Source organism: Leiobunum rupestre, chromosome 2 (genome assembly GCF_980474605.1).
Source record: "Leiobunum rupestre chromosome 2, qqLeiRupe1.1.hap1, whole genome shotgun sequence".
In the NCBI taxonomy this organism is placed as follows: Eukaryota; Metazoa; Arthropoda; class Arachnida; order Opiliones; family Sclerosomatidae; genus Leiobunum; species Leiobunum rupestre.
Genome location: NC_143385.1, coordinates 40,061,589 through 40,082,215, shown reverse-complemented (window position 1 = coordinate 40,082,215; position 20,627 = coordinate 40,061,589). Strand labels below are relative to the sequence as shown.

Below are 20,627 nucleotides of genomic sequence, written 5' to 3'. Positions count from 1 at the left end.
ATTAGGGTGTAGATGTAAGGTAAATAAAAAAATTAAATTTAAAAATATTGCAAAACATTTATTGAAAAGTTCATATCATAGAACTATATCAGTTATTTTTTTAACATCCGGTACTCGTAGAAACTTTTGACTAAGCTTAAAATAAGTAAATTGAAATTTTACACAATCATAGGAACTAAAATCATTGGGAAAGTTTTTAAAATTATTAGGAACTTTTTCACGTTAACTCATTTTGCCTAATTAACATATTCTAACCAGTTTTATTCTTCAAAAAATAATTAAAATAAAAACTGGAGACCTTTGGCAACATTTCATTTTCCCATAAATGTTGGTCAACATAAATTCTTTCTGTAAAAAAATATTTTCCTGAGTATACTAAAACATCACACCATTTGAGACATGTAATTGCTAATTGCCCGATAATTTGATAATAGTACTTATGAGTACGTGAAAATTCAATTATACCATTGCGTTCCCTAATAAAAACTGGTTTCAACTGAACAATTGCTTCTCTAATTGTCAAACCCAATTCTTTAGCTTTGGCTAAAGTTTTAATTTCCATAAGGCCCCATTGGCTAATATCGTTGTCATAAATCAAACGATCAGGTGAGGCACCAAGAAATGGCAAACCTGGATTTACACAAAATCCCACCATGATTATTCTGGTGATATTTTTATGTACAGCTGCGAACATTTGTGAAGCTGGTTCTTCTGACTTCAGACCCTCCATCATATATCGACTAGAAAATTTTCCTTTTTCATTTTTTACGGCCTTTAAAAGAGCTTCATTTACATCTACATATTGGACCAAAGTGAGATGCGGTGATTCGTTCCATTCTGGCATTCTCCCATAAATTAGTACCTGATTGTAGTCTTGTTTTTTCCTCTAATTCCCATGCATCTGACATGGATACTTTAAGTTCATCCAATGATAATCCTGTAAATAGTTCTAGTTCTTGAATTGTAAATCCTTTTATCACAATTTCATACAGAGGAACTTTAAGGCGCTCTTCATTTTCTTTTTCAGAAGGTAAATGTATGGTGCAAGTAATTGGTTTTTTTGATAAATCAGGTTGAAAGTTATGCGCTTTGAGAATGTCAGAAAACATCGGTGTTAAGCTTGAATCTTCGGCCAAACGTTTCAAATTCTCTGGTTCCACCTCTACAAAAGTCAAAGCTGAATTCTCCTTTCTTCTGGCTAGGTGTTGCCTGTAGTTTTTCTCCTTTTTGTCGGGATCGTGTTTGTCAAAAAATAGGCTGGAAAATCTTATTGGAGTTTCATTTGCATTTTGAGATTTCAGTTTGGGTTTGGACTACTCACATTTTTGGTCAGTGCACGACTTCTCTATTTCATTTTCATGGTCTTCAATGATAAAATTATTACCGCAGTTCAGGTTGTCAAGAATTATAAATAGAACCGCAATAACGTGACAGCAGGTACCACCAACACCTGATTTGCAAGTGCAATAGCCTCCACTCACAGATCCATCGTATCGTAGCCAAACAACAGGGTAATACGTTTTCGACAGGGTATAGGATGATTGTACGAGTACCTTCGCCCAAATAAGACTGTCGCCATAGTGTATGACAATGTTCCTAACTTTATTTGATTTTGCCATTCTGTACCCTTTACTGTAATGTTTTCCAGCCTTGTGTTTATCTTTGTGTTGTATAATAGATTGTTCATTGAAAGCCTTTGGAAATTTTGTCAACTGTTTTGTCCAGTTTCCCTTGGGTATGTTTGGTTTAACAATTTTATCATTTGAAGAAACCAATCTATTGGGGAAAAATATACACTGAAACGTTATGGTGTCAAGAACTAAATGATTTTAATTAAAACAATTTGGGTACTCACTTCTTTTTATTTTCCATGTTTGCTCAGAATCCCCACAAATTATGTCCAAGGCCTAACTACTAATGAACATTGTTACTATAAATGTTAAATTCTTGTGAAAATTTATAGGCACAAACTATAAGGAATAGATTACAAATTATTTCCTAACTTGTTTTCTGTATTTTCCTTTTTAATTTTCTCAAAACCATTGAAATAAACCGAGATTATTATCCTACCAACTTCACGCAAGTTTACAAAACAAAATAAATATAAGCAGACGATAATAGTAGGAAATTTCCAAAGGACACTGGGTAAAATGTGATTTCCCATAATTATCTGTTTAGTTTGAGACCATAGCACCAGGTGGCGCATACAAACGAAAAAGAAGTATTTAATTTTCTTCGCCTAGGGTTAAACATGAAAGATGTTTCATCTACAATGTTTTAAGCAAGGTGTATTAATTTATTATTTTTTAAATAATTTCTTAAAAGAAGGTATATATAGTAAAAAAACTAATGACAAAATAAAAAATTCTGTAGTACAAGTTACAGTACTAAAATTTTTTAAACTTTCTTTTAAATAGTAATGATATTCATAAAAGACACTATCCTTATCCACTTATCAAACAAGTTAACAGTCAGAGCTTCTAGAGAAAATTAGATAACGCTAGTTTTAACTTTTAATTTTCTTTAATCGCTGTTCTGGCACTGACAGTGGCGATTTCCAATCCCAAGGCGTATCAGTTACTCTACCACCTACTTTTGCTATTTCAAAGTTCATCGCCCTCTGATTATATTAAAGTCAGACTAATTGTTCAGCATTTTCAGGCAAAAGGAGATTTCTAGTGTCGGTAACTGTTTGTTTTGCCACTTTAAACTCCCTTTCGGAAGAAACGCGACTAAGCGGTGCGCAAAGATACTGTCTTGCCAAGTGTTGCCAAATCTGGTAGAAGTGTTTGTTTATAATTTTTAATTTGAAAGGTTTTGTTTATCTAAGGCCCGTTCTAAAAAATAGCACTCTACTTGGCGGCAGGATTCAACTGCAATTTCATTTTCAGTAACTTCTGCTGCAATTCGAATTACCTCCAAGGACTTTTTCCAATAAGATTTGAATGGCAGTTTTCCGGGTTTTGAGGTTCCAATATTTGGAATGACATTTGAAGATAAATGGATCTTGCATCTCTGCGTGTTGCACGAAGTCCTTTAGCAAATTTCGTATATGTTAGTTCTAGTGGCGTAGACAAGGGGGGTTTCCGGATTCAGACCCCCCTTAGGTCTACTTTTGACTATACGAAATTTCCACCCCCTTTTCCCACCCCTCTCTTAACATTGACATACTTCAACCCCCCCTGAAGTCAAATTGGTACCATAGATGAAGCTCTAGACATCATATATTTAACGGCTCTCTGGCCTAAAACTCCTTTCGAAACAATGAGATTTAACAATTGCAAAAAGCAATTTGCCAATTCTCAATCACCGGAAGGACACAAAGCTGTAGCTTGGCTCCCGCCGTTCACCCGCGCCTCTCCCGTTCCTCCCGCCGTTCACCCGCGCCTTTCCTCCTTTAATCACCAGAATTTCTAATCACCAGATTCTCCCGTTCACGGGTTGCTTTCCCCCAACCCCCATTCACTGGATACTTTATCTCTCGTTCACCAGCTCCTTTCCCCCATTGCTTTCACCCCTTCTAATCACCAGTTGCTTTCCCCCATCCCCATTCTCCAGAATTTGTTTTCCTCGTGCAGATATCTGGAGATTAGATTTTTATCCGTTTGCTTATCACTTCTGAACCCCTTAATTTCTAATCTCTAGGCAATAAAAACAAGAAATATACATTTCCAATTTTATTTTACTTTTAATTACATGATTGCGTAAAACAGGTTCTAATATTAGACCGACAATATAAATAACGCGTTTAAATCGCATTTTATCAATATAAAAAAAATTAACTCGATCTTCGTAAGGAATATGTACAATTTCATTTAATGGGCTGAAACGAACTACCTTCTGCAAGTGCGGTTTGTATAAATAATTTTATTAAAAGTTCTACCTCACCACGTCTGACCGGAATAGATATGAAATCGTCATCCTCCAGTGCCGCTGCCGGGATCTCCCATTCTTGCGAAAGGTACTTTTTTCCGATGGTGAATTATCCCTCGACGGACAGTGTGGAAAGAATCTAGCATGTTCCCATTCTGGTACGTCTCCTGATTCCCATCCTTCTAATACGCCGTGGCACTTGTAACATCGTACTTCATCGCCCCGCTGAATATAGTAGAATCCAGCCTTCGCTAGTTGTTCCTTAGTAACGTGCGGATTTCTCCAGTGACGAAAAGTTTCAAGTCGATACGCTTCGATGTCCATACTGTAAACTGATAGTTTCTATAAGCTATTGTCAACATTCTTAAGCCTAATTGGTTAAGCCTAAATTTCAATAAATGTTTTTCTATTTATTTTGGTTAGACTCTATGACTATTTGACTAGAATCTAAGTCTATTTACTTCAATTTAAACAAGGCCTAATTTCCCTCTACAGTAAAATAATAAAGTCACTTACTTTTACGGAAATCCTGAAGCCTTTGCCTGTAAATAGAGTCGAGAAGGCGGGGAACGGAGCGCGAAAATCTACGTGTCTCTTCTCGATGAGGTCCAGGAACTAAAAGAACGTTGAGTCGTATATCTAGAGATCAAATAACACTCGAAACTTCAAGTAAATCCTGATTTCTCATTGGCTGAAACCAATTGACGTCACGGGAGATTGTAAAATGTAACCAAAAATAGAGGTTACTGCTCATCGGTTAGCGATAAAAAATTCGTCACGTGTTAAATTAGGCAAATTAGAATAGCTGAAAATACATTGCGCTTACTTCGCACTAATTTACTTCTGATACAACTTTGATAAAAATTAATCCTGTTTCGGGGAACCCACAGGAGGAAATCTTAGAGACTATTAACTCGGTAGAATACACTATTTTAGCAATTGCAATTGCAATTGCATATAATCCTTGTTATTGTAATGTTTGATATATACTGAAATGATTATTGTTGGATAGGAAAATAAAAGAATCGTGATAAATGTTAATTTTTTTATTATAAAATAATTGGGACGATGAGTAGTATCCTACTGGAATGTATATCGCCCTCATCGTCCCAATATAATTGATGTTCCCAGACTTGAAGAAGCATCCTGGGCTCTCCAACCTCATGGCTAACAGAACAATACATAAAATTTTAACTTTAGTACAGTATAAATAATTCGTGAAATTTAATTTATTACCTTATTCTAATCTCAAATTTAATAGATTCATCGCTCGCACTTTGTATTACTATCCCCTTAATTTCTTCAATTCTACATGAAGAAAATTAAAATCTAAAATTTTTGTTCTAAAAGTTATTTAAATCTTAAAATAATATTTACCTCATTTTTGATTTCGATTTAGTTTTGCTCCAAGCAAAGAAAAAGGTTGGAATAATTTGTTCTAATTGATTTACTCCCTTTTTATACCATTTTCCATCCCCACCAATTCCTAGCCCCTATATCCTATCTCCTTCTTTTCCGTGATGAAATCTAAGTTAGTGATTGAGTGTGGAATCTATTCAGTGTGTAAATAAGTGGGTAAAGTCGGTAAATTTTTCCATTGGTTAAATAGTGTTCGTAGATAATTAATTTCGTGAGACTGGGAATTTCCACCATCTTCCTCTTAGCGTACGTCACGAGAAGATGGTTTAGGTTCGTGCAAAGTCTAACAAATTTGCAGATAAGAGTCCGCATTGTAGTACGTTCTTGCATCGGACTGGTTGACTTAACGAAATTCTGGAAAAAAAGGGTAAGCGATTTTCAATAAAGAGTCTTTTTTTTGTTACGTTTTTAAAGTATTTATTAAGAGTGAAAAAAGTTACATAGGAAAAATTGTTTACAATTGTTTTTTTCGCGTACATGAGTTTATATTATTAAATAAAATGGCAGAGTCAAATTTCAATCTTTTTTATCATTACAAGACCCAAAGCTAACTAAATCCCTGTTAAATTATCTAAGGCAATGTTTTTTTCACCAATCTTATTTTGCGTGTACTAAAGATATTTTGTTAATGACGGGTAGAAAACATATTTCAATGGTTCAAGACGGTAACAGATTTCAATGACTTTTAGAAAGTACTTTAAATAGAACGTACAGGAATAATGCAATAATATATTTCTACCAATGTTTTGTTTTCATGCTAGATTGCGTAAACCACCCACGTTGTCCTAACTAGTTTACCAATACTTTCTGATTCTATTTTAATTTTTTTGTTTTTGGATGGTTTATTTTATTCGAAAGTAAATGGTTTGGCGCTCATAGAAGCGCGCGCATGTTTTCGAGAGAGGTCGGGTCATATCTCTAAAAGATACCAGATAGCGTGGGAATATATTGTTTTATCCTCTGGAACCGGATTTTTTCCAGTCAGTCACCATACCTCTCTCTCTAGCTAATGGATTCGCTAAATTCGATGTGATGATTTTTCTAGCATGATTTGCGAAAGATGAAAATATCTTGCTTTCGTTTTTTTCCCAATTTTTGGAAAACTTTTGGTAGTACGTTTTTGTACTCTGTCCTTTAGTTCTATGCAAAATATACATTACGCAATATTCGTCGCAAACGTTACTAGTTAGTCCTTGCAATCGTCTTTTGCTAAATGTCCACGTCTTACACATTGAATTTAAATATTTTCTGATTGTGGGTAAAAATGGGGGAAGCCCCATTGAATCAAAATAGAATCCCCGTTTTTGGCCATCGACGTAGACGCAAATCCAATGAGAACCTGTTTCTCCCCTTTTCTCAAAATTAATGATAAGCGATTGCGGATATTTCACCATGGGTTTTAAATTATCTGAAGAAAAAACGCCTAAAAAGTACGGTGTTTTATACAGTGCCTGAGATAAGTCCACGTTTGTCGTAGTCATTTTAATAGTCTCGAATAATGTTCCTATTTTTATCTATCTGTAAACAAGATTGAAATTCAGCGTACACGATAACGACCGTAGAATCTTTTAAAGGGGTACCAAATCCTAAATCTAAACGTAGTTGCCCTCTCTTTACGGGGTTCCAAAACGTGACGTCACTGGCCGAATTGTCGGGGGTTAAATCAAAAGCATATAGGGCAAAGCCTAGAGGAAAGTGAGCCAACGCGATGTGATTTCCCTCGTCTTGGTAGAGTATCCCAGATCCCGAGAATAGCGAATGATAGGCTAGCGTAAATTGTTTACTATTAAAATTAGGGGTCAACGCTTTCGAAGGGATTTGTTCGTTATCAACGTATAGAGCCAGATAATTTAGGTCGAAATTTTCAAAATTATAATTATTAGACTTAACGGAGCCCTTATACGCTTTGTTGGTGGCTAAACCAATAATGACTCTGTTGGGCATCGGACCTAAGAATATATTGTCAAAACTATCGTTCTGAATAGAACTAGCTAATGTTTTAACTTTAATTTCAGTACGAGTAAAGGGATATTTGGCATTGCTACGTAATAATCCTTGCTGATGGGCTAATAAAATTTTAGGCATAATTTTAACTTTACGTACAATTAGAGCAGCGTCTATAAATTCGACTTTATACGCGTCGACAGTGTCGCTAAAAAGGGTAAAATTATCGCTATTTCTAGTGAGTGAAACCTTAAGTTGTACGCCATTAATTAAATATTTGTTGAAATTAAAAATGTCACAAAAAATGTTCCCGTAAAGTTCAATTTCTTTTGATTCAGCAGCTAGAACCTGACGTTTTATGAATCCGGCGTTTGTTATCAGATCCATACTTCCAGCCGTGTCATCGTACCATCCAGATGTCGCAAGGTGAGTGTTTTTTGCATCGTACCCAAAGTTGAGCAAGGCCCTATAGGGGTAATTTGAGGCCGATGGTGAAACCGTCGTATCATTGAGTTTCACTTCGCATTGTTTGAATAGCGAATGCAGAGAATTGTTCACGAGCGAAACGTTAGACCCGGCATCCAAGTTGTCACCGTTGGTTTTGACGATTTTTACTTTACAATATATCATTGTCATTGCCAAATCTGTGTAAGAGTCTCCCGTACCCGGTACCACGAATTCGATGATAGAACTGCTGTCGATAGATGAAATTGGCTTACACCATACCGTTTGACCTTTTTCAACGCTGAGTTGAGTTGGTAGTTCGTTGAAAATATTTAATTCGCTTTTAAGTACCTCCATTTTTAGAGAGCAAAAATATCGCGAACCGTACGCGTGAACTTGCGGCGTTTAACTGAACTCTTTTTCTTCTTCTTCAATGCTTTCTTAGTAGTTTTTCTTCTCTTGCGACGACCCGAACCTTCTTGCGCTGCCATTTCGTCCACAGTTTCTGTCATTCGTTTATTGGCTGACGTTTTTAAGTCCTGACCTTGCAAGACGTCTCCGAGTACTTTCTTTCCTGTAGAAAGGGCCCTTTTCCCACGTATTTGGCAGACTGTTTTAGGAATGGGAATACAAACCTAGCTAGCCCAGAAAAAAAGCTACCAATTCCGTGTCCTTTTTGTCCCGCAAACCCAGAGAAATAAGGTAAATCTACTCCGCCCCCCGCCTGATTTAAATAATATTGCATGTAGGGACAATTTCTATCGACGTACTGATAAGCCATTTTTTTACAGAGCTCGTCGTAAATGTACTTTACACGTGACTGAACCAAACTGAAATGGCACGAATTCACCTAAACTAGTTCTTATATTAATGTCGATACAGTCAAAATAATTTCTACTCAGTTTAAGGTAATGCGGAGAATCGAAAGTTTTTGAAACGGTTGATCCATTGGGGGCGTTTTGGTCTACAACAATTGTTCGCAAAAGGGGGGCTAATGTATCCCCAACCATTTCATTTTCTACCAAATCGGAATACACGAACATAAGATCGGGGATGAATAAGTTTAATTGCATAGGGGAATCTGATCTGAATGCTACCTTAGGTGAAATATCAGTAACATTATCTCTAAATCCTAAAATTTTCCTCAACTTTGGCGTTAACTCGAGTTGATAATAATGTTTACTATAGGAAGTGTATTGTACGTGTCCACTTTCTAAACTATATTCAAATTTTCCTAATGAATCATTATCGAACTCTGAATTAGCGCTTTCCTTTAAATCAAGGTTCAAACTTTTAATACTTTCATTAAGTACGGCCAAAAGTTCATGAGAATTTTTGTAGTAGCCCTGAGGTATCTCGCGGAAGTCGTAGGTATATTTGTAATCTACTATGTGGGCTGGAGGTTTCGATAGTAATTCCTTAATTTCTATTCCACATCCCATTGGCTCGCTTACGTTATAAAAAGATAAAGGATAAATAATTTCTACCAGAGCAATTTCCCAATCTCCGCGTAAACTAATGGGTTTGGCCAACGTTGTAGAATACGAGGCTAGAGTATTTTCTGAATTATTCTTATTCTTATCTCTAGTATTACTAGGAAGAGTTATGTAAATCCCAGACGTCATCTTGATTAACCCAACTATTAAACGATGGAGGATATCCTAGCCAACTAACGTACAATTGTTTTACTCCGTTTTTAGTTCTCTGACGTAAAATCTTGTTTAACTTGATCGAACGAGGCGCACTGACCTTTTGAAGCTCTCGAAAATAGAACGTTCCATTTATATCGGTTTCTGCTAAGTCTTTTATTTTATAAACGGGGGGATGTCTTTTAACTATAGCTACGACTTTAAATATTTCTTCGGTATAATTAGCTTCGAAACCCTTTTGAAATATCATTTTAGTTGTATTTATTCTAACCAAATCCCCTACTTGGAATTGCGGTTTCATTTTCAGTTTCTCGGCATAATATTTAGAGTAGATATTATTGTACACACGTAATACGTTATTTTCCGAAACGTCATTAGGGGCCATTTTAATTGAGCTATGATAAGAGGAATTGTACGCTTCGACCAAGTCCTGTAAGACTTCCAAATATCTATTTGTGGAGTGATGGGTAAAATATCTATACATTTTTGTTTTTAACGTTCTATTAAACCTTTCTACGATAGAGGCTTTTATTTCGTCATTTTCGGTACTAAAAAATTTAACTTTATTCTTTTTGAAATATCCTTGTACTTCTTTATTCCTAAATTCCGTGCCCTTGTCCGATTGAAATTTATCTGGAATTCCGTCTTTAAAAACAATTTTTATATTTTTCAAAACCTCTTTCCCCGATTTAGTTTTAAGAGGTAACCCCCACGCTTTTCTAGTAAAACAGTCTATAATTGTTAAAATGTATTTGTATCCGTCATTATCTGCCTCTTACGAGCGCATATCGTTAATATCAGCCTGGTATTGTTCCCTTATATTACTAATTACTATTTTATTTCGTTGAAACTTTTTATATTTCGGCCTATGCATCGTAAAAGCGTCGATTCCTCTTAACCATTTTTCTACAGTTTCCCTACTTAAGCCGTGAGACTTTACGGACTGGAATAACCTTTCAGCGCCTCCGAAAGAAGCCGGATGCTTCGGGTTAAAATATATTTTTTCTAAAATAGCTTCGCCCATACTTTAGACTTTTGCGCGCGACTCCTTGTTTGTTTATAAGAGTGAAGAGAAGAGTCAGACGTGGAGTGATCTCGGTCAAGGCTACGAGTGGGGCGGGGCTTATCTGTCCTGCGCGCACGCCCACTTTGAGGAACCGGATACTCGCGCTTAACGGGAGAACGTCGTTGTCGGGTTCTCGGAGCTAGCGGGGAGGGAAAGCCTTGGATCGCCGGTGAAGAGTTAAATTGGGTTAAATTGGAAATAAACGCGAAATATCCGATAGGTTTTGGGTGGGTTTTAGGATTTAAATACGCTTTGGTAATTTCGCTAATATTGGAACCTTTAATAGGTCGACCGTTTATTACGAGCTCCCCGTTTTCATCCCACCGTATTCTTTCGGGTACAGTTTCCAACTGATCCACCATACTTTGCGCTTTTTGGTAATATATCAAAGGCAAATCGTCTATCCAGTCCCTACTTAGCGAGTCGAATGCGGGGGCAATTTCGATTTCTTTAGGAGCCGAGGCTTGCTTACGTAGATTTCCGTGTCTCATTAAAGCTTGTTCGTATAAAATCCATTTCGAGGCGTCGTCTAAATCTTTCATATTTAATATTTGGTCCATCTTAACGTCTAATTCAGAGACTGTCAGAGCGAGGGGGTTCGGGAACGGGTCTGGCTTTAAAACGCCGCTAGGGACGAGAATCATTTTTCTGGCGTGTTTCATTGTTTACTACCGAATATTGAACCAAGAAGGGTTGAAACGACGGGTAGAAGAAACGAGAAAAATCCGCCCCCAGACTGAACTAACAATTTCTTTTTACTTTTCCAAGCTACCCGCTTACTAGCTAGTTTTCGAAGGGTATTTTTATGACGATATAACCTGGTTTTTTGGGTATTTGATAGTTTTACGTTACCAATTAAAGTGTTATGAATACATTCACTGATAGCGTCTATGAGGGATTTGTCGGCTTTAGCTAAAATGGCTTTTCTTTGAACGGGTTTGCAACGACCGAGATATCGGAGAGCGTCTCTCTCGATACGTACTCTACGAGACATGATTCATAACTGATTGAAGTTACGAAATGTAAGTTCTATTTATTTATTTAGGGAGATAAGCGTAGCACGTTTCTCCCGGTAAAATATTAGTCAAGACTCTTTGATCTTCGGGACAAGTTTGAGTTAAATTGAATACTAGGTAACCGTGAGGTCTCGAAGTCGCGTCTTCGTAAGCGTCAACTACAAAACGCCACTTATCAGGGAACATTTGTCTAGCGAGATAAGCCACTTGCTGACGGTCTCGGGGGCTTTTCAATAAAATTATGTAATGCGAATTCAGGGAAATGGATCTGCTATCTTTTGATTGATGGAATAAGTTCTGTGTAATAAAAATAACGCTTAGAGAACGGTGATGGGTGCCTTTCACGAATAAATCACCAATTTGACCTTTACTCTCGCTCATCTGGTCGTCGATAACTAATAATATAGGATCTTTTCCGTCATAATCAGATAAAACAGGCAATCCTTCTTTAAAAACTACCCTGTGCTTCATTTTATCGTATAGAGCTTGCCATTCTCCGTAATACCAATGTATTTCTTTGAAACCCGGAACAAACATTTCCTCTTCGTGATTAATTATAGATTCAATTAAATAGCTTTTGCCACTCTGACTCGGGCCTGCCGTTACGCAATTAAACGGATGAATAAATTGCATGGTTATCTCCCTTCGAGTACTAGCGTACAAATGAAAATGTAAATTAAAATTCGGTTAAATTTATGGGACTCTTCAGCGGAGGAAAAATATAATCGAATAACCTATTGCCTCCCTTACCCCCGTATAGGTTTGATATTCACATTAGAGTCGCAAGACTATATTTACTTTAGAGTCGTAAGACTGAAACCTATATTCACTTTAGAGTGGTGAGACTAATTTTAAACGAGAATTAGCGATTGGAGGGCTCTACGTCCCCGTCCTCAGGAGCAATTAGATTCGCTTTATAGCCGTAGGGTACCGTAGTGAAGTCGTCCAGTAACCGTACCTTGTCTACGACGGGTCTATAGATTTTAGTACGGTCGACGGAAACGACCGTATGATCGGGTAGACGCAAAATCTGCCTCGGCTGGGGTACGGTTACTGGCTCGTTCGTTTCTCCGTCGACACCTATTAATCTTTTAAGCGTGTCCATATTAACCAAATCTTTAATGCCTTGATTTATACGGAACCCTTTGACTTTCATTTCGTAGGAGACTTTACCGGTAGTAGGGTTCAGTACTTTAAAGGCGTAATTTTTGCGCCACCTGTTGCCAATTCTTGGATGTACGAGCCTTTTCCGTACTTTGCCAACTCATCGGTCATGTCTCCGAGATAGTTGCCCGTCTCAATCTCTATCCCATTACGTTCTTTTAGATAAAAGCAACTGTACGTATCATAATAATACGTAAGCTGGCCTAATCTCCTTAAATAAGAGTATAACTTGATCCTAGCCATTGCGGTCGTATAGGCTGCAATTACTACGTTCGTGTTTGGGTAAACAAGATCAATATCTTTCAAAAACGCCCACTTGATCACGCAATGCGTTTGACTTAAGGGAATAACCGATTTAACTTCTATGTCTGGGTCTAAGAATAAATCGAAAAACTTTTTGGGATCGCTAATAATAGCCGATTGGTCTTTGCGAGGGTTTAAACCAAAACGACCCCAAAAAGAGTTAAGACAAAGCTTCGCGATGGTACGAAGACCAGGGTTCTTTTTAATATTGGTAGGATCAAGTTTTACTCCTTCCTTTTCGTAATATTCGTCAACGTATTTCTTAATCTCTTCATCGGTCTCTATTCCCGCGGGTAAGCCGCTGGATTCCTGTTTGAGTTTAAGAAACGCGTTGACGTACTCGGAGAAAAGACCGCCCTCTTTCGATATCGGGTCGTATTTTACTACCTCGTATTCCCAAATTTCGTGAATAGAAATAACCTTGTAACCCATTTCGATTGCCAACTGTACCTCGTCTGCAACCCAAGTACCAGTTATTTGTCGCTCTGAGTCTTCGTGGGGACAATACTGCTGGTTTCGAGACTCACTACATTTTTGGCAGTTGGCAAACACTAGTTTCGATCCTATTCTTTGGGGTAAAACGGGATGGTAGAGAGCTTGAGGCGGTAACATTGTGGCTTTTATTAATCCGTTTACGGTAGAAATGTCAGGGAAAGGAGCTTTTACATGTATTTTAGGGTGTCCCACGGGTAACTTGCAATACTTGTTACACCACGGATAGAGTGAACAAATATCAATGTATTTAATTTCCTCCCCCTCTTTACACTTGTGATGTAATTTCAAGGCTGACGTACGTCCTCCGAAAAAGGCTTCGCGGGGGCGGATTGGCTCTTTAATTTTTAATTTTAAATTTTCGGTAGAAAGATATGCGTTGATGGCGGGGTTAGTACTCCTCTCAGCTTTGAAGGTACATCCCCATTTTTCATGGACCGTGTATCCCAATTGTTTCAAGCGGATAGTGGTAGCAATGGTTGACGCGTATCGCGAATTATGGGTCTGAGTGTGGTCGCCGTATAACGCTAAGTTTCTATTGATAGGAAAACACTTTTTACACCCGTGAAAATAACATCCGTGATATTGAAACACTTCGTTATCGAGAAGTCCGTCCACGTTATTGTTAAGAATTCTAGGTTCAAATCCATTAAAAGCAGACTGAATTTCCTTCCCTCGTAAGTGAGACATCCATTTAAGCCATTCGATCGCTACAAAACTCTGGTTGCAGTTCATACGATAGCCGAAAGGGGGCACTACACCAATCGTATCGGACTGTAAAAAGTGTTTCCTAAAGATAAAACTGCATACTCCCGCAATCGTTATCGCAGTTAAGAACGGGTCTATTTCGAATTTATCCATGAAAATAGAACGATATGATAAACAGCCTTGCAAAAGAATGTTTACGTCCTGGCGACAGTACTGGATTAAATCTCTTTTATAATCAAAATAATTAAAGTTGGGGTCCGAATTTCCGCAAGCTTCGGACCGGGAATCGTTATACCACTGGATAAATTCATCGTAGGCCTTACTGCTTAAACGATTAGGGTCGTACGCGTCCATCGGAGGCATGTCATTATGTAGTACGTTATTGGTTTCGTTCGAACGGGCTGGATCAAATTCATGGTCTACGGTATTAAACAGTAAATGCGGGAAATGTCCCTTATTTAAATTATTATCTAAACCAAATGTGGAAACGAATTGAGAAAGGGCAAAGGGCATAAAATTTAAGGAATCTAAGAATTTTAATTTTTTATACTGTACATTCATGAATTTGGTCCCGTCTGTCAAGACTTTAGGGGTCCACTTTAAATCGATCATTTTACGTACTATAAATTGCGCGTCGTAACCTTTAGCGTTATGGGCAATACATATTATCTTATCAGCCACTCTGTTAAGCGTACGAAGATACTCTAGAAAGTCGCCGACGGGGTCTTTTGAGAGAAATATTTTCTCCCGAGGACCACTACCGCATTTAGCGCATGCGTACTGACTATCTTTTTCTTCGAAACAGAATTTACACGCTTTTTGCGAGACGCATAAAATTGGTTCGTGAATCAAAGCATTGGCGTCAGTACGATTTGTTTGTTTACATTCCAAGTCATAAAAAACAAAGACTTCCGTTTTTGGAGTACTTCTCTTAGTTGGTGGTGATTGTTCATTGTCGGAGTCGTGGACCCGTTTATTATTGCTATTTATTCGAGAACGAGTAGTTTTATCGGCAGAATCTTTACGGTCGGTCTTTAAAGGTTGCATGTAACATAGATGACCTGCGGGATTAAACTCACTACACGAAAGACAATAGGTCTCTCCGCAAACGTGTACTGCCTTACGCTTAAACATACTGATAAATTTTCCGCAAAGATTACAAACGTAAATTTTATTACATAAGGGCTCGGGTCCTGATAAATGGTAATCGTAACAATTTTGATTAGGGAAAACTCTTAAACATGTTTGGCAAGTTATTTTATCTACGTCCTTCCTGCAATCTTGTTTTCTACAACAAGCGTGACAGAAAAGAAGGCATTTATGGTCAGCGAGATGATTAAAACCTACTAAACATTTTTCGCAAAAGTAATTAAACGCGAAAAGGGGTTTGGGGTTAGTAATTACGTTGAAATGTGTGTCAATATTTAGAAGATAAAGACGTTTGCGGAGAGGTCCTTCTAGTTCCCTCTCTTCTTCGACGTCGCCGAAAATAACTAAGGGTACGGGATCGCGTAATCGAAAAACGATAATACTGTATTCGGGCAAGATTTCTTGGAACCGAGTTAAAGCGTCCGGACCAGCGCATTCTTCGTCTGTTAATGCAGAATATGCCAAAAGGGTCCTAGCTTCGCGGGTCTGTAATAGCGTTTCAATATTTTTTCCTCTACACTGTCTTATAGTAGTATATTTTCTTTTAAGTTCTCCATCATTTTTATTATCCATGTATTCTCTATGAGCTATGGCTACTACAAGAGCGCGTGCTAAACAAATTTTATCCTGGTTATTTATCGTTATGGTGCAATGTTTATAAAAAGAAAACTCTTTTTCAAGGGAAATCCCTAACCCAACTGGTCTAGTTCCTCCTTGCGGTAATCTGACTCGATTAAACGTAACCGTAACTATTCCTTCAAAAAAACTACCATCGTTCTCGGATCTATAGCTTTTTTCATCGATATACGTCATCAACCATTGCAAGTCTAATTGGTCCCGACGCCGGAAACTGACGTTAATTTGAAAACCGGGGTTAGTGACGTTCACGAATGAAACCGAAACCATATCTGAAGGCAAACAGTCCTCCAATATATAAATACCATTTTCTATATTATTTTCTAACCGGACATTTAAAGTCCGTCCCATTAGTCCAAAATTTGGGAAATTTTGGATATTATTATTCAATATTTTAACAGAACCTGGTAAATTAGGAAAGGACGGAGGCGTTATTGGAACGTCAACCAGCCCACCTCCAACTTGAGGAGGAGGAGACGAAGTGGGGGCAGCCAAATTTGCGTTCTCGGGGTTCGCGTTTTTCTCAGCAGTCTGAGACGATGGAGGTGAATACTGCGGAGCTCGTGAGGGGCCTGCGACCGCTATAGGGTCATTATTACGCTGAGGGGAAATATTATGAGGTGGCCTACTACTACTACTACTACTAGCCGTACGAGCAGCTAACAACGCTTTAGCTTCCTCGAACATTTCAGCGGCCCTTGCGGCTGCGGCTGCAAGTTCCTCAGCGTCCGGTCGGGCAACTTGTACGTTCTCAGCTAAGCGCTGAATGCTGTCCGTACTGAGGGACGACATGATTAAATTATCTTCCAAAGATAAAGAGTGGCATGTGTCATCTGATTCTAGAAAGGGTGAGGGAGCATCCATAGGTGTATACGAGGGCGAAAAACGTACTTCGTCAGGTGGAATAGAACTAGGTCTTAAAAGGGGTGAAGGTAAATTAACGATAGGGGGCGAACAGATTTGATGAGTTAGTTGATATTCTCTAAGATAATCTCGTACCATTGTCATTTCTTTTAAACGTTCCAATTGCGAATCAGTTACTGTAGTTAAGGAAAGGGTAGGGTCTTGGGTATCAGTTAAATCTATTATTTCCATTTCTGGAGAATCGGGTAAAGTTACTATGGGTACTTCCGGGAGCTCGTTATCAGTTATATCAATCAATTCAGGGGAGTCGATTATACTCATTTCCGGGGTATCAACTAAATTAATTTCTGGGTATTGTACACCTTTCATTTTAATGCCAATTTACTTAAACCTTATTCAAAAAATTACGATAAAAAAATCAAAATAAACTTACGTAGAGAGAGAGAGAGCGCGCTTCAAAAATCCTGGTACTAGACGCACAAAGAACAACAATAGAGTGACGTTCCCCCGGTTCAGGCACCCCCCTTATATAGGGCCTAGGGGAAGATAGTAAGCTTATCTCTTATTCCCAAAGAACTTGTTCAGTTCTCGAGAATATATTAGGGTTATGCTAAAATTTATACTTATTTACGCAAAATATTCCATTTAACTTCATTTCCGATATGGACACTGAAGTACAAACATCTGCTATAATCACCGTCCTGAAACAACCTTCTAAAATTATAGCCGTAGTGATTATTTTAATTACAATTTTCTTATTTGAGTTCATTTTGTGGTATTTTGAAAACGTTTCTACCGTAAAATTGTAAATTTTTTCACTGTAGTTCACAAAATGGTATTAAAAGTATACTAATTTTATGTTAATTTCTATTAATTGTATTGTTTTCTAGGATATGATTGCATCACAAGCTCTCGAGAGGAAACTACAATGGGTTTTTTTTCTTCCAAGTGGATTAATATGTGACGTCAATGGGAATAATTAGAGGCAGTTTCGAGCACGGGACGGTTTAATTTCGAGTGTCTAGAACTGTTATCTCAGAGAGACAGCCGATAGAATTTGAGGGTTATTTGAAGTTTAGATCACGTGATGAATTAATCTCAACAAGATAGGAACTGATTAATCTCCCATGCGTCATTTCTCTCTGAGACGCTGAACTGAAAAGAAGTGCATCGGCTTTGCTCTCGTCATCTACCGTAAACATGGAAAAACGATCTATTGGTAAGCATTATTTTATTAATACTATTACTATTTCAATAGACAAAGGCTTAACATTTTCTATAGCCGAGACGCATACCGTATCCAAACGCAGGGCCCAAGAAAGACGTATCAACATAAAAATCACGTTAGGAGGATCAGTCTACATTTCTTTTGGTTTCGACGGATCAAAATTACAAGTTCTCTTCTTCAAAAAATCGAACGAAAATATTCTGTTCCTGACCTCCGAAGCTTTCACCAATCTACTCTCTCTTTGGGGAGAGCTTTTCGCCGCTACGCAAACCGGAGCATCGTCTCTAACCCACAACATCATCGACTATCACGACAACAACGTATCCGTCGTCGCCACGAGCAACAACATCAAATTGAACTCTGCCTACGGTCATGTTCTGGATCTGGGAGCTCGCGAAATCGGTGAGTTCCAAAAAAAAATTGATTTTATTCGGTTTCAAATAAATCTTTTAAACGAACATAAAAATGTTATCGAATGCATGTACTTAGCTATTGTTAAAAACCTTAAAAAAATTCACGAATTATTATATGCAAAACCTTTCGAGGGTTTATTTTTGTACCCAGATCAATTTAATTCGTACCATCAAGTAAAATCTTATTTTGGCTGTTTTAAATCACCCTCGGAAGTACTACAAGATTTTACTAATTTACTCGTAGATAATCAATTAACCTGTAAACTTAGCTACTTTAATTTGTTTTCATTGTGTTTACTAACATGTAAACAAAGTTCTAAAATAAAATAAAAAATTAATTAAATTGAAAATAACTTGTTATTATTGCTTATATCCTAGAAATTAAATGGGGTCGGAAGCGATAAGCAAACGGGTAAAAATCTAATCTCCAGATATCTGCACGAGGAAAACTAATTCTGGAGAATGGGGATGGGGGAAAGCAACTGGTGATTAGAAGGGGTGAAAGCAATGGGGGAAAGGAGCTGGTGAACGAGAGATAAAGTATCCAGTGAATGGGGGTTGGGGGAAAGCAACCCGTGAACGGGAGAATCTGGTGATTAGAAATTCTGGTGATTAAAGGAGGAAAGGCGCGGGTGAACGGCGGGAGCCAAGCTACAGCTTTGTGTCCTTCCGGTGATTGAGAATGAAATTCTCAATCACCGGCGGGTAACCCCTTTCTCTCTCCTGAGTCTCTCAACGCCATGTGAAGGCCTTCTTTTATACCCCAACGATGTCTCATTTCAAGGAGCTCCTCATTAATGTTCTCCCCAGTTTGTCGGTTATTGTTGAGATGGTAAGACGGCCATTTTAGGAATCCAGGAGTCACTAATGAAATGTATGACAAAACTCAATTTCTTTCCACTTTCATCGCAAATACGTCAAAAATAAGAGGCCCAACAGAAAGCCTCAATTTTCCTTCGTGTGGCATAGCATATCGCTGAGGTAGTCTATTCAATGCTTCTATAAGGCCCGGAGCCTTTCATTCTCAACCAAATAATATGTCAGAGAGGCATCAGCCAACCACGTCATTAATAATCGATCATCTTGTCTTGGATTACCACAATGCATGTCAAGTGGTCCCGACTTCAAGATGTTTAAAGTCGAACTTATAGAACCACTGTCAGAAAACGATGATGGTGAAGACGATGAGCTCAAAAACTATCCTCCTTTCCCAAGTTTTCCAGAGCTTTCGATACCGGGTCATCATAATATAATTCAGACTCAATTTGACTTCTTCTGTCATTGGTATCAACATCAAGGGCGATACCGGCGAGTTCGGCATGTCTTTGCCAATGATAAATTTTCTTCTTTTACAACTAAGTTATAGACTGAACTTTTCTGCTTTTGGAATCATTTTTTCTTTTGTAGCTTTGTATTTGCCGACCTGGCTTATTATGTTGGAATGTATATAAGGATTTTAATTGATCCCAGAGATTTTTAGATCTTTTTTTTAATAGCCCGATTTTTGCTACAATAGATGTATAATACTGATGTTTTCCCTTCGAACGGTTTCTCATAATGATCCCAACTAACCGATTACTTAGGCATTTTAAAAAATATTACTTATATTTGCTTTGCAAAGTGTCTAAACGCTGTCGCACACTATGCAGTTGCCGGTACCAAATCCGGCGCTACTAGCGGCGACCTATATCGCACACTAGACGAGAAAAATGAAGCTGATGCCGGCAGTCTAGCGCTCGGTCAATTGTAGAATCGACTACAACTGTATCTGAACTTCCCCCCGCCACATCTAGCTGTTCAATGCTTCAACCTTTGCAAAATGATCCCGAAAATAATATTTTTGACGGCAATGATAACGAAGATTTGTACAAAGATATATCTGACGAAGAATCATTAGAAGAATGTACTGAAAAAATGATGAAAACCCTGAAATACAATACAAATTAAATGTGGAACAGAAACGAAAATTGAGTACTATTTCTAAAAGGACCGATCTTCGCAAAGCTAAAAAACAAGCGATTGTTGATCCTCTAGACCAAGCAATTTTAAATATTGTTGGCACAAACAACAGCATTGTGCAACAATTGTCTGACAGCATTATCACAACTCATTAAAACATTAGGTATCATAGAACAAGAAAAATGTAAGGCGGAATTACACCAAGTAGTAATTAAATATTAAAATGAAAATTGTCAAAACCATAATTAAAAGCTTAATTTGGAAACAGTTGGTTTTAAAAAGTTTAGAAAATACTTTAAT

At 37.7% G+C, this 20,627-nt stretch overlaps 1 protein-coding gene across 1 annotated transcript; it reads left to right on the top strand.

Annotated features, from left to right (window-relative positions):
- Positions 1–17,774: 17,774 nt before the first annotated feature.
- On the top strand, positions 17,775–20,315 carry LOC149957500 (uncharacterized). Its single transcript, XM_090167065.1, has 3 exons — positions 17,775–17,946; positions 18,010–18,501; positions 20,119–20,315. Exons 1-3 carry the CDS (start codon positions 17,928–17,930, stop codon positions 20,313–20,315), a joined length of 708 nt encoding a protein of 235 aa, XP_090023191.1. The 5' UTR covers positions 17,775–17,927.
- Positions 20,316–20,627: the final 312 nt, after the last annotated feature.

Excerpts from the sequence above, each read along its gene's own strand:
- LOC149957500 (XM_090167065.1), top strand. Across the intron at positions 18,502-20,118 it reads ATATGCAAAACCTTTCGAGG|AATCGACTACAACTGTATCT; the intron begins GTTTATTTTTGT and ends GGTCAATTGTAG.